At 36.3% G+C, this 12,451-nt stretch overlaps 3 protein-coding genes and 1 long non-coding RNA gene across 6 annotated transcripts in view; 3 read left to right on the forward strand and 1 right to left on the reverse strand.

The window, feature by feature from the left end:
- The first annotated feature begins 1,799 nt into the window (after positions 1-1,799).
- Positions 1,800-4,538, forward strand: LOC107729669 (outer dense fiber protein 3-like protein 2). The gene is made up of 4 exons (XM_016540318.1): positions 1,800-1,856; positions 2,954-3,064; positions 3,787-3,900; positions 4,057-4,538. Exons 1-4 carry the CDS (start codon positions 1,808-1,810, stop codon positions 4,536-4,538), a joined length of 756 nt encoding a protein of 251 aa, XP_016395804.1. The 5' UTR covers positions 1,800-1,807.
- A 19-nt stretch (positions 4,539-4,557) lies between these two features.
- Positions 4,558-12,451, forward strand: part of LOC107729702 (uncharacterized) — a 23,869-nt gene continuing 15,975 nt past the window's right edge. Inside the window, exons 1-2 of the long non-coding RNA XR_001638612.1 lie at positions 4,558-4,571; positions 7,694-7,698. This is a non-coding gene — a long non-coding RNA (uncharacterized LOC107729702). The remainder of the gene's footprint in view (positions 4,572-7,693; positions 7,699-12,451) is intronic.
- LOC107729701 (cyclin-dependent kinases regulatory subunit 1-like) lies at positions 5,368-6,711 on the reverse strand. Of its 3 annotated transcripts, none has more exons than XM_016540369.1 (4): positions 6,526-6,711; positions 6,136-6,263; positions 5,910-5,975; positions 5,368-5,827 (listed from the first exon to the last, which is right to left on the reverse strand). In XM_016540369.1, exons 1-3 carry the CDS (start codon positions 6,591-6,593, stop codon positions 5,932-5,934), a joined length of 240 nt encoding a protein of 79 aa, XP_016395855.1. In that variant the 5' UTR covers positions 6,594-6,711; the 3' UTR covers positions 5,368-5,827; positions 5,910-5,931. The 3 variants fall into 3 exon arrangements, with proteins under 3 accessions (XP_016395855.1, XP_016395854.1, XP_016395853.1); XM_016540368.1 differs by having other exon boundaries at positions 5,897-5,975; XM_016540367.1 differs by having other exon boundaries at positions 5,368-5,975.
- LOC107729700 (SHC-transforming protein 2-like) overlaps positions 8,733-12,451 on the forward strand; it is an 18,652-nt gene continuing 14,933 nt past the window's right edge. The window contains exon 1 of the mRNA XM_016540366.1: positions 8,733-8,863. The gene's annotated coding sequence lies outside the window, so the exon portion shown is untranslated. The remainder of the gene's footprint in view (positions 8,864-12,451) is intronic.

The raw sequence follows: 12,451 nt of genomic DNA on the forward strand, positions 1-12,451 counted from the left end.
GTTTTATGTTTGAATTCCAATTTGTCTTCTGTCCGTTCTATATAATATGCAAAATTATTATTAGTGTATTTATAGTAAGTATACGTATAGCAAGTATATAAGTAAGTACAGTAAGTTATAGTATATTGAAAATACCATATTTGTATTTTGGGTGAAATTTTCGAAGTAATTTAGGCTAGCATTGCTCACAGTCAGTTATACTGGTGAATTTGGTTTGCTATGATCCTCCAGTGCGTAAAGGCTGAAGTATACTGCAGTTTTGATGCAAACGCTTAGCATATGCATTCAGTGGAACGTGTAGTATTTTAAAGTTGCTCTTTATCTCCCTATTCAGAATTGCTAAATTATCTCACAATTGCAAGTTATAAACTCAGAATTTGTGAATTTACATCTCAAAATTATTATAATTTTTTTCTCCCACAGAATAAAACAATAAAAAAAGGTAATTGTGACCTTTTAAGCTCAACTTTTCAGATCTTGCAATTCTCAGAAGTCAGAACTGCGAGGAAAAAAGTCACAGTTGTAAGATATAAACTGGGATTTCCGTAGATTTTACTCATGTGTCATGCACAGTATGCATACCCTAATGCATGCGTAAAAAACCTTAGTATACTTTCGGCTTTATTATGCAGAGCAGTCGTGTGTAATCACAATATTACTTTTTGAGCACAAAATCTTCCTAAAAGTACATATTTTTCTGTTTTTCTTGCATTTTTAACAGTTTTGAGATGATCTGTTGTTCCAGGTTAACTGCTTGAGCTTCTTCAAAGCTCTGAAACTTGTTTGAATGTCCTGGCAAAACATTGACCCCATGTATTGCTGTCTACTGGGTCAGCTTGTGATAGTTTGCCTATGTTGACATCCAGCTCCGGTTACCACAGCACTGTTAATGTTTAATATTTGTTTGCTGCATGGTCAGTGCAGTGGTGAACATGTTTACCTGTCATGCCCCCAGCTTTCAGTTCCTGCAAATTTTTTTTTTTTTTAAATCGCTCTCCCAGACAATGCATTTCAGTTGGATAGATGGGAATATGGTACGTATTCACTTATATGTCCTTCAGAAGTTTGTACCTTCTCAAATGCCGAAGGCCTTTTCTATGCAGCTTTGCAGGGGGGCCCCCAGCTGCTGGTCCCCTTAGCGACCCATGCTTGATGGTCCATCTCTACTCGGATGAACGGAGTAAAGGCATGAAAGAGAAGCGAGAGGAGGAATTATCTGATGGAGATAGTGTTACATGACAGTGAATTCAAGTGATGACACCTTTGTGCTTCTGTCTCTCAAACGCATGTGTATATTTAATGGGTTCGGCGGCCCCCGATTGAGTCAACCAGGTTGAATGAAGATTACTCCAAAAAGTGTTCAGTTTACCACTTGGGCGGCTTTAGTTCGGACATCATCAGATCACTGGACAGTGGAGAACTTGACTGGACTTGTCCAGTCCAAGAGAGGTCAGAAGGCAGAATTGCGCTGCAGAGGACATCTGATTTTGTGCAGCTAGGAAGATGACAATGAAAAAGTTCTACTAACCATCACCTCAAGCTTTGAACTTGGATGTTTTGAAGATCTACACCTACTTGAGTTTTTGCAAGTAGCTGCTTGCGTTTTTAAATTGCCTGGAAAAACTGATGCTGACGTGAATGTTAATTCCTTAATAATTGCTTGTCCTTGAGCTCTGTTTACTCAAATTCTATGGAAAAGTTGGCATAGAGATTTGATAGTAAGTAGGCCTATGTCCAATTCTGCAGGAAACGGACAACTTAGATTTCTAGAAGGGTTAAACCTCCAGTCCCAAATGCAATCTTGACTATGAGTGAAACGGAGAGGAAGCGTCCGGTCATTGCTGGCAGAGAAAAAGGTGAGCTGTTTTAATGTATATTTATTTGTATATACTATGTACTAAACAATAATCTCACCTTCAATGTAAGAAAATTGTTTGAACGCCATTCACCAATTGCTGATGTACAAACGAATAGCACTGAGACTATTCACTGTTTGTATCAGTCCGCTAGGCTGTACATCGTTCACACCAGAAGGTGGCGACAAGTGACACTCTTAATGAGGGAATTATTATATTTTACGGATTCGTTCAAAAACATTGGTTCATTCAGAAACGAAATGTCGCTACTGTATGTTGCTCAGAGACATTTTACTCATTCTAAGTACGTTTGCAACTACTTTCGTTGGCGGAGCAACAATAGACAGTGGCGTCCAAAATACAGGTTACTCAATATTGACTCCTTATTTGTTGAATAACAGAACTATTGTTCTTGTAGTGTAGTTTCAATATGCTTTTAATAAGTAAATAAAGTACTGTCCATGATACTAAATTGAAACATTATTATTATTATCTTGGTAAACCTAATGGATTTTCCTTTCCACTTTTTTTGTAAAGCTGCTTTGGGATAGAATTTGTGAAAAGTGTTGCGTTCAACTGACCTTTTTCCAAAAAAGTTCTTGTAAGCAACATACAGTAGTGTTGTATTTTGTAACAAATGCTTCCAGTGTACTTACGTCCCCATCAAATTTTCATTTAACTGAAAAAGAGTTACTTTTTCCTTCAAAGGTCACGCGTTCAGTAAGGTTACGATAACTTTGTGCCCAGGCCTGTCAAAACAAGCTGAAGTAAATGTGAAAGAATGTTCTGTGCTCCCAGTAGCCCACATGCACACAAACATTTGTGGGCTGATGTCATGGCATTCCCCTGGTAGTATCAGAGAAGAAAGCCAAAGGCATTGTCTGTCCTCCACTCCAGGAAAAACCATCACGCCACTGCGATGAGCTCACATTCCTGCTGGGCTGCATCTACAGGGTGTGGATCTCCCTAACAGATTCTGTCACAACTGCCTGCCAAAAAATGCATCACTACATATTTCTGATTACAAGTAGTGGGCTGTGCATATGTTGTGTGTGCATGACTACAGTATGACGGCTGTTTTCCATTCTTGTTTACAGGGCCAGGACCTGGTCGATACATCCTTCCACCGGCTATCGGCTTTGTAGGCCACGATTTCACCAAGTCAACAAGTCCTGCCTACTCCTTCCATGGCAGGATGAGTAACAACAGTAAGTTTATATTAAGTTGCAGTAAAATAAATGAGCTCGGTGGGAAATGACTCCAATATAACAGCATAAGCTTTTCTAGCTCATTTAATGCCAGGAATGTACAAATCATCTATGTTGATGTTTTTACTAAAATCATTTAGTTCTTAAACTTGTATTTTGCTAATGTCACCACTAGAGGGAGACAGACTGCTGTAAATTCCCATTATTTATGTTGATCGTTGCGGTGTAGAAAGAATAGTAGATCAGAAGTGATATTTTTATTAATATTATTTTCATGTTACTTTACAGAAAAGGGTACAATCACACTTAATTTTCTTGTAAGGGTTTTTTATTTAGATTTTTTACAGCTATTTAAGGTAAAATATTTTTAAATTATATAAAAAATGTATTACTTTTTCTTTTTTGCATTATAGTACAATATGGTATACGCCTTGGAACTGAGATATTTAGTATTTTCATGCCTTCCCATTAGCTACAAAAATCGCAAACATTTAAGATGATTGAAATATTAGACTGGATTACTTAACATTTAATCGTTTTGTCATTGCATATGATAAAATAAATCAAAAGGCTCTTAAAACCTACAAAGTAACTTGTTTAACTCTACAGATAATTACACATTCATGTGTAGTAATTCACGTTCATGTGTGTTAAACAGTTCACTCGAATATTCAACAAGTATTATAATGTAATGCTGTGTTTATTCTGCTTTGATTGTACAGTGCATAGCATTGACTGTAGTCCAGGGCCTAAATACCATATCGATGCCAAACAGACTCGCTTTGGAAGAGATGGCACCCCTGCCTATTCCATTCATGGCAGGACCAAAAGTCGAGGTAAGTCGGTTATTTTGAAGTGTCGTTCTGTTGAAACGGTTCCTTATTTACTGGTAGCTCGAACCACTTCATGTCGAAACCACCAGGAAACACTTAGCTGGAATAAGCTGACTGAGTTTGACAGTTCCTAACTCTTGTTGTGTCTGATAATTGCAGCAGCAATCTTCTCCACCCCTGGACCAGGAGCATACAGTCCTGAGAAAGCCTCTCTGTGCAGCATCCATCGCAAACCGCCATCCCACACCATGGGTTATCGAACACAGTATCGCTCCGTGGACACCGTACCTGCCCCGAACAAATACACCCTCCCTTCTCTCGTGGGCTCCAGTGTGTTGACCAAAGCATCCAGTGCCAGTTACAGCATCTCTGGGAAATGCAAATCTGGGGCTCCGTCTGAGGACTTATCTAAAACTCCAGGTCCTTGTAGATACAACCGCACAGATCCCAGTGTCTACCTCCCGAGGCGGCCGGCGTTCTCTATGCTGGGGAGGCACGCTGCTGCAAGGGAGTCCACAGTGGTACCAGGTCCTGGAAGTCATAACCCAGAGAAAGTGACAGTACACAAGCCCAGACCTCCAGCTTTCTCTTTAGGGGTCAGGCACTCAGAGTTTGTGACCCCTTTAATAGTAGATTTGTAATATTTTGAAGGCTATGTTTGTACATATAGATTTGTTTTCTGTTCAGTTTGAAAAATTTCATTGCATGTTTAAAAATGTTTGCCATTTGTCTCATAGTGAACTCTGATCATGCAAAGAACAATTTCTAGGCAATTAAATATTGTAAAAGTGAGCATAACTATAATCATAATTTAAAGATTTTAAAATTTTCAGTGACTTTTCAAATGACAAAATTATAAACAATTTTACAGAACTCACATGAAAGTAAAACCATTAAAAAAACGTTTGTTACTTGAAATAAAATTAATAACTGAAAAAAGGTTTTATTTCAGCTAGTTGCAAACATTTCCCATTTTAATTTTTCAGTTTAGTTGAACTTGTAAAAATGGTGACAAAAACACAATTACTAGAACTTTAGCTAAAATGTAAAAAAAAAAAATATATATATATATTAGTGCTGTCAAATGATTAATCACATCCAAAATAAAGTTTTTGTTTACATGTGTGTACTGTGCATATTTATTATGTATACATAAATACACACATGCATGTATATATTTAAGAAAAATGTTGTTTATATATTAAATATATTTATACATAAATTAAATTATACGAATATAAATATATACATGTAGATATTTTCTAAATATATACGTGTGTATTTATATATACATAATAAATGTACACAGTACACACACATATATAATGTAAACAAAAACTTTTATTTTAGATGCGATTAATCGTTTGACTGCAGTAATATATATATATATATATATATATACATAAATACATATATATATATAAGTGTATAACATATACACTGTATAAGAAAAAAAGTTATGATCTGGATTTTTTTGTGAGTGTGATATCAATTAAAAATAAATGCAATTCCCTATGGGAACCCTGAATATATGCTGTTGCTTTTGTGTACATTATTTAATGTCACATTACACAGATTACAAATTAGGATGCAAATGAGCTAATAAAAATAATATTTATTGATTTGTCTACAACAAATGAGTAACAAACAAACGTTGACTGCTCAACATACAAGTTGGAGATGTTAACAACAGCAGTTCAGCAACAAAAATCATCGTAGTGTACAACAAAAACTATTCCTTCTATTCACGGCAGGGGCGATTTACTAGACCTGAAACACCATCCAACTCATTTTACGTGACTTAAGTGTAGATCTAACACTTTTTAACACTTTGGAGGAGGCAGCCCGTTCCCCTCTGGGCTCCTGTTGCCATCAGATCTCCGAATGAAAGGGGGATGGGAAGGAGGAGTAACATTTCATTGCCATAGATCTGCAAATAATAAAGCTTATATACAAATCACAACATATGGAAAGAAATGCACGCATGGTCAGAGTCTACCAAGTAGTTTAACTTCCGATGACAATCTTGAAATCTCATTCCTTGGGAAGCGGTCTTCGGAAAAGCAGAATGTGAGGCTCTGTATGGAAATAGTGGGATATTAGGGTTTAGGAGAATAATGGGCAGCTTTTGTGGACCAGTTTCTCAAAAACTACAGAGCTGCATACGTTACCTAGACAGTAATTAAGCTGTCAAAGTAGGTTTTAAAACACAGCCCTGGTCTACAGGTACATACTAACCTGGTTTATGGATCATGTAATGGATCCAGCCCTGACTTTGCTGGACTCCCAGTCCTCTCCATTCCTCCTCTGACATTAAATTGGAGTCCGGCACCAGTTTGGAAAGCTGCTTGGGAAGCATAACATGTCTATGAGGAAGGAGAGGGACAATGTTAGTTTGACTAATATTTCATACTAAACGGCTCTTCAAATTGTTTGCCAGGCAACATAACGCAGTTAGGACGACAGAACCCGGAAAATACATTTTAAACAGACCATTTTTTATCATTTGCGGATGTTTTCAAGATATTTTCTAAACATGAAACCGTCAAATGACATAACAACGGTCATTGTGATGTTTCACGTCAACTCGAAAGTGAACTGTTAAATAAAACGACTGAAATTCCTCACCTGTACTCGTATTCCTCGTCGGAATACTTGTCGGAATAGTAAATCTGCTTTTTTTTCGCTGAAGACATTGTGGTTAAATGCTAAATTCAGTCCAAATCCAAGGTGAAATCCCAAATAACTCAGGGTCGCAGGGTCGTCTAAAGTTAGGTGTTTTCCTGAACTAAGGCGCCGCTTCAGTTTTGAACTCAAACGGTCCCTCCCGCGCTTCTGATAGGCTGAGCCACTCGTCGTTTAGGCTCCGCCCCCTCCACGCGCGCCTGCTGCGTTTGACAGCACTACAGTCTGGTAAAGTTTGCAAAACACTCACGTGTACAAAATGATTTATTTCGTCAGTTCGATATTTATTTACAGGCCTTGTTTATTTTGAGACCTTGTTTTCATATAAGAAAATGTTTTTCTTTTCAACAGTATGACTTTTACTTATGTAGGTAAGTTTAACCGTGTGAACAAGTAAGTGTGAGACTGAAGCGTGAAACCCGAGGATGGTGTTTATGCTAAGAGAGTGTGATTTATACAGACTACGCACTACTTTTCTTTGATGACATTCTATGATATATGATGGTGGTAAATGCGTTAACCTTTTCTTTACTCCAAAAATGTCTTTTGACAGCACTTTTGCCATTTATCCTGTCAAATGATCAAACGACTCATAGACTTCTTAATCACACATCACTATTATCCTGTGGATTTTACATAGCCTATAATTACACATAATTTTACAAATATATCATTAACCAATATATTTTTATTTTAAGATCCAATACAAGTTTTTGTATCTAATACAAGTGATTTACAACAGAAAGTAGGCTAATTTCAGCCATCCCTCAGTTCACAAAAATCCAATTTTTCCAGTGTAAGTCTGAGGGGAATAGCATTTAACTGAAATAAACAATACACACCATTTTGAGTAGATGTGACTCAAATGTTATAATATCGGGACAAGTGTGATTATAAAATGCTTATTAACTTTGTGTAACTAACTCTGTAATGAGCATCTAAAGCCACCAAAGCCAATAACTTAACACGACATGTGCAAAGATACTGGAAAGTGATGATGTGAAAAGATATTCATAAGATAGGCTACCGTTCACAAGAGCAAAACAGAATTACATGTGTAACACATAACTAAAAGTTCATCAAGCTAGAAGAGGAGACCAAATGTTAAAAGGATGAGTTAAGCAACTTTTGTATGTAAGAAGTGATTTAACAAGATCACAAGCTTCACATTTCGCAAAATCAAAAATTTCCTGTTAGTATTTCAAGCTTTGTTCATGAAACTCATGAAAAGTTGTGACAGGGTAAGTTAGCTTTTTTGAACATTCGAAAATACAAAAATGGCCACATTTCAGATTGAGTTGTTTGAGGTGGCAGAGGTTTGCTCCATTTTTTTTCTCTTTTGTTTGTTGCCATCTTTTTTTTTTTTTTCAAATGGTATAACATTTAATGTCATGGCTGCTGATTTGACCACAGTGTTCCTGTGACCTTTTTAACAAGCACATATTGTTGCAGTACAAAATCAAGCAGAGCGAGGAAGGCATCAGAAAGCTTCTTTACTGTCTCTATTGTGTCTTTTAATGTTTTAGACATCAGTTTATGTGACAATATATGGCTTATTTGGTGTACATAGTGTTTTTTTGTTGTCATGTTGTTTATCCAGTGGCAGTGATTCTATGAACACATTTCTGTTTTTTTCTCTCTCTTTTTTTCCCCATGTGGTACTCTTTTGTTGCTTAAAAAAACGAATCAGGCTTGCTAGAACTTTAACCAAAGGTTAACTTCAGTGACTCTTTTGTTAATGAATTACACAGTTTCCGTTTCACAAGTAACACGTAATAACTTTTGTTCAAGCAGTGAATTCAAATGAGGAATGCATTTGTGCATGTTTTAATGCTACGCTATAACAGTCTGTTAGAATGAAAATATACTTTTTATACTCTTAGATGCTAAATGGCATTCAAATCAAACTCATGCCACCTTTTAGGAACTCTTAGCAGCACCAACTATTAGCATCATCATTTCCATGTTTGAAAGCACTTAAATTTATACAGTGTTTAAGCATTTTGCAACTTCGCAAATATTGACATGTGTGTGCATTAGACCAGAAAACCAGTAACGGGATTGGGCATGTCATTGTAGGAGGTGTGTGTATGTGATGGTGTGTGTGTTCCTGGTGTGGTTCGAGTGGTTTCTCTCACTCTTTGGGCTCAAACGTCACATCTCTTGATGTGCTTATGTGCTTTTACCCTTCCTCTACATACAAATAAATAGGTTTGCATGTTTTTTTTGTGGCTTGATGTAGGGGTGGCATTGCAACCTGCAGCAGACAGCACTAGTTTTGGTGAGTTACGATTGGCTTTCCTCTTTCTCTATTTCTTTCATCTTTAATCGCCACATGTCTATATTTAGTATAAACCTTAATAGTTATATTGTGATACATTGCTAGAAATGCTTTATATGAGGATGTGGTATGTGTGACATGTAGAAAATTTATTTTTATTTTGTGGTATTTCTTAGGAAAGCTAATATTAATATAGCGTCTTCACCCACGTTGACCACAATTTGATGTTTAATGTCATGGTACAGCAGATAATGAACTTGCTGTAAATGTCACCTGTTGGGTGCTATTGAGCTATTTATGTATGTGACTTTTAAACAGGCCTGTTAGAGTAGGAATATTTTTTATCAGATTAAAAAGTAGTATTTTCCATTTTGACAAAATAATGTAGTAAATATGCAGATTTATATATGTATATATTTCCAGTATATTTATTAATTAACACAAACAAACGTTATAATAACTAGAAACGTTTCATTTTATATTTTATGTTAATATATGCAGTTAGCTTAATGATAATGCTGTAATCAATGAAAATATTTGTCTCAAAGTAAAAAAAAAAAAAAAGATAAGAAATGTAAAAACATTTTGTTGATTAAAACAATCAATAAAATGTGTTTAGTACCATATTAATGTACAATTGCATTAATTCAAGGCACTAATGTTTGCCTACAAAACCACCACTGGCTCTGCACCCCTTTACCTAAATTCGTTACTTCAGAGTTATGTGCCCTCTAGAAGCTTGTGTTCTGCAAGTGAATGCTGCTTTATTGTGCCATCTCAAAGAGGCACAAAATCACTTTCACGGACTTTTAAATTAAATCTTCCCTCCTGGTGAAATGACCTGCCCATACCCACTGTATATATATATATATATATATAAAATACCTTGCTAGGCTAGCCGAGACTTGTCATTTGCACTTACATATTGTTGCTCTTTTGTTAGTTTTGATTGCTTCCATTGTCCTCATTTGTAAGTTGCTTTGGATAAAAGCATCTGCTAAATTACTAAATGTACAAACCCCACTTTTTTCATGCATTTACCCTCTTATTTGAAAGAATGCTTAATTTAGAGAGGCATATTTATAAACCTTTTTTAAAAATAAAATGCAAAATTAAAAAAATGTAAAAATATATATCCCAAAAAATTTTTAATCAGTTGTAGTGCTCTGAATGCTTAAGGTGGCAATGTACGATTCGAGGGTATGCAAACTTTTCAACAAAATATGTATGAATTAAGTTGTTATTTTCTCTGCTGGAATATATGTAACTGTCTTTTATGTCCGAATGATTCTTTGCCGTTATAAAATGGTTTTTATGATCCTACTTATTTAAAAATATATACATATACATCTTGCAGTTTGAGATCTCACTGTATGCCTTGATGAACCTCATGTTGACGATCCCATCTGCATAGTGGATTTTAGAGAAGTGTGACAATTCACGTTTAACTCCGTTAATCTACTTAATCTAAGATCTGAGATTAGATTAGACAGGTGCATCCTATGGAAAATGGTGAAATATGAAGAAAGGGTCAGAGTGCTCCAGAACTGAACATTTATGGCTCTCGGAGGAGAACCGGATAGTAAATGAGTGAAGTAATCTTGTTTTCTCTTTTTCCTGATTCTATTCACTTTTATGTTCTTCTCTGTGGCTTTGTTCGTAACAAAGATATTGATCCAGACTGTGACCCTGCACATACACTCTCACTAATTACAAATGTTCACGGTGACCCCATTCTTGAAGCTAAAATTACCCCAGCTAGGCATGCAGTGTATGTAACAAATGGAAAAACAAAAAAATATCTGCACAGCACCTCTGAGAGGTCACCCAAGAGCTGTTGAATTAGGAAAATGTAACACTTGAAAAAAGGCACTTGTGAGTCATGAAGCAAGCGTGAGGCTTTGTCAACACCACAAAACTGAGGTTTCCACCAAAATAGTCTGTACACATAGGCAACGGTAACGGAATATAGAGTATTTTAGTGCTTCCTGTTTATTTGGCCTTGTGGAGTCTTTGCATTTACCTTTTGGGCAGTTGCGAAAAAGTGACGTCAGAGCAAAAGTAAGAGACTATTTGTCAAACAGGCACAGCGTCTTGCTTTCTTGACTTCGACAGGGAGAGAGAGACCAGAGAGAGTCTCAGCAATTGTTTCATAATCCATACTGCAGCAATATGAAGAACTCCGTGTGAATGAAGAAGCCAGTAATGCTGTTGTGAGGTATTTAAAAAGTTCATTTATTCCATGTTAACTGATGTAAATGATGCTTTGACATCTTGAGTGCTCATAAATGTAATATGTGTATCAAGCTACTGAGATAATATACAGTAGATCTTTATTTTAATCATTGATGTCTATAAATCCAAAAGAAAACTATCCATTAATATTCACATTAAATATTCACACGCAAAGTCCCAAGTGTAAATCCTGATCTGTGACATGAAAGGCAACAAATAACTAAAGCTATAAGCTCATTTCATGTTTTTAAAAAGATAGTTCACCCAAAAAATATCCTTCTTTCTTCTGCGGAAGACAAAAGAAGATATTTCGAAGAATGTTAGGGCGCAACGTTGGACCCTATTAACTTTCAATATATGAAAAAAAACCACTAAGACATTTAATTTTGGGGTGAACTATCCCTTCAAGCACTCTCTAAAAACAACTTGTGTACCTGTAAAACATCTACTATAATGTAACAATTTATTAGTGATAGCTATTGCTGCCAGACAATGTAGCTAAAACATTCACCAGCAGGAAATATCAGAGCTATGCTATCAAGCCAAACATTCGTCCCATGGCATAAACGGTGAAATGTGAAATTCATGCGCTACTAGCCTCAACAAACACAACTAGTAAGCTAATTTGTAGTTTAGACTCACACCAGTATTTTAATGTTAATGTACAAATGTACTTGTCGGGATGCTAAAAAAATAGCAATGTTTTGGGTCGCCGTGATTTTGCCAAGTAAGACATGTTCCTGAATCAACATCTTTTGTTGATCCTGGATCAACATAACTGTCCAAAAATATAGACTTAACCCAATCCCTACCCCTAAACCTAACCCTACCCATAATTTATTCCTAAATACAGTGTGAAATGATAGCTGATTAATAAGGGTGTAGAAGCACCTAACCCTGATTGTAAGCCTAAAACAGATATTTCCTGAAAAGTTATCCCTCAGTTCTGATTGGTTGATAGGAATGTTGTTCCAGGATCAACAAGGATGTTGATCCAGGAACATGTTGTACTTGGTGAAATCACGGTCACCAATGTTTTGATAGCGCCACATTGTTTACACCTTTCAGAGGAGTCAACCTGCTGGGATAGGAGAAAGTATGGTAGCATTCGAAACATAACATGCATCGCCTTTAACTACTAAAGCTAGCTGTAGGACTGAATGGCATTGTATGTATCAGATTGTGTGTAGGTTAATAAGTGCAAGATGCTGTAAGGAGGTACTCAGGCAGCTAATGTTGCCTGAACGCAGCTGGGTTGGGCAGGGCTAATAGATGGACCATAACACTATGACACCATCAAGAGAGTGGGGGGAAGCTGGGCTGAGAGAGAAAGAGAGAGAGGGAATGAAGAAG

Source organism: Sinocyclocheilus rhinocerous, unplaced genomic scaffold (assembly GCF_001515625.1).
Source record: "Sinocyclocheilus rhinocerous isolate Xijiao unplaced genomic scaffold, SAMN03320098_v1.1 scaffold1149, whole genome shotgun sequence".
Lineage (NCBI taxonomy): Eukaryota > Metazoa > Chordata > Actinopteri > Cypriniformes > Cyprinidae > Sinocyclocheilus > Sinocyclocheilus rhinocerous.

Excerpts from the sequence above, each read along its gene's own strand:
- LOC107729669 (XM_016540318.1), top strand. The coding sequence starts at position 1,808 with ATGAGTGAAACGGAGAGGAAGCGTCCGGTCATTGCTGGCAGAGAAAAA. Across the intron at positions 1,857-2,953 it reads CATTGCTGGCAGAGAAAAAG|GGCCAGGACCTGGTCGATAC; the intron begins GTGAGCTGTTTT and ends TCTTGTTTACAG. Across the intron at positions 3,065-3,786 it reads TGGCAGGATGAGTAACAACA|TGCATAGCATTGACTGTAGT; the intron begins GTAAGTTTATAT and ends TTGATTGTACAG.
- LOC107729701 (XM_016540369.1), bottom strand. The coding sequence starts at position 6,593 with ATGTCTTCAGCGAAAAAAAAGCAGATTTACTATTCCGACAAGTATTCC. Across the intron at positions 6,264-6,525 it reads GACGAGGAATACGAGTACAG|ACATGTTATGCTTCCCAAGC; the intron begins GTGAGGAATTTC and ends CCTTCCTCATAG. Across the intron at positions 5,976-6,135 it reads TTACATGATCCATAAACCAG|AGCCTCACATTCTGCTTTTC; the intron begins GTTAGTATGTAC and ends ATTTCCATACAG.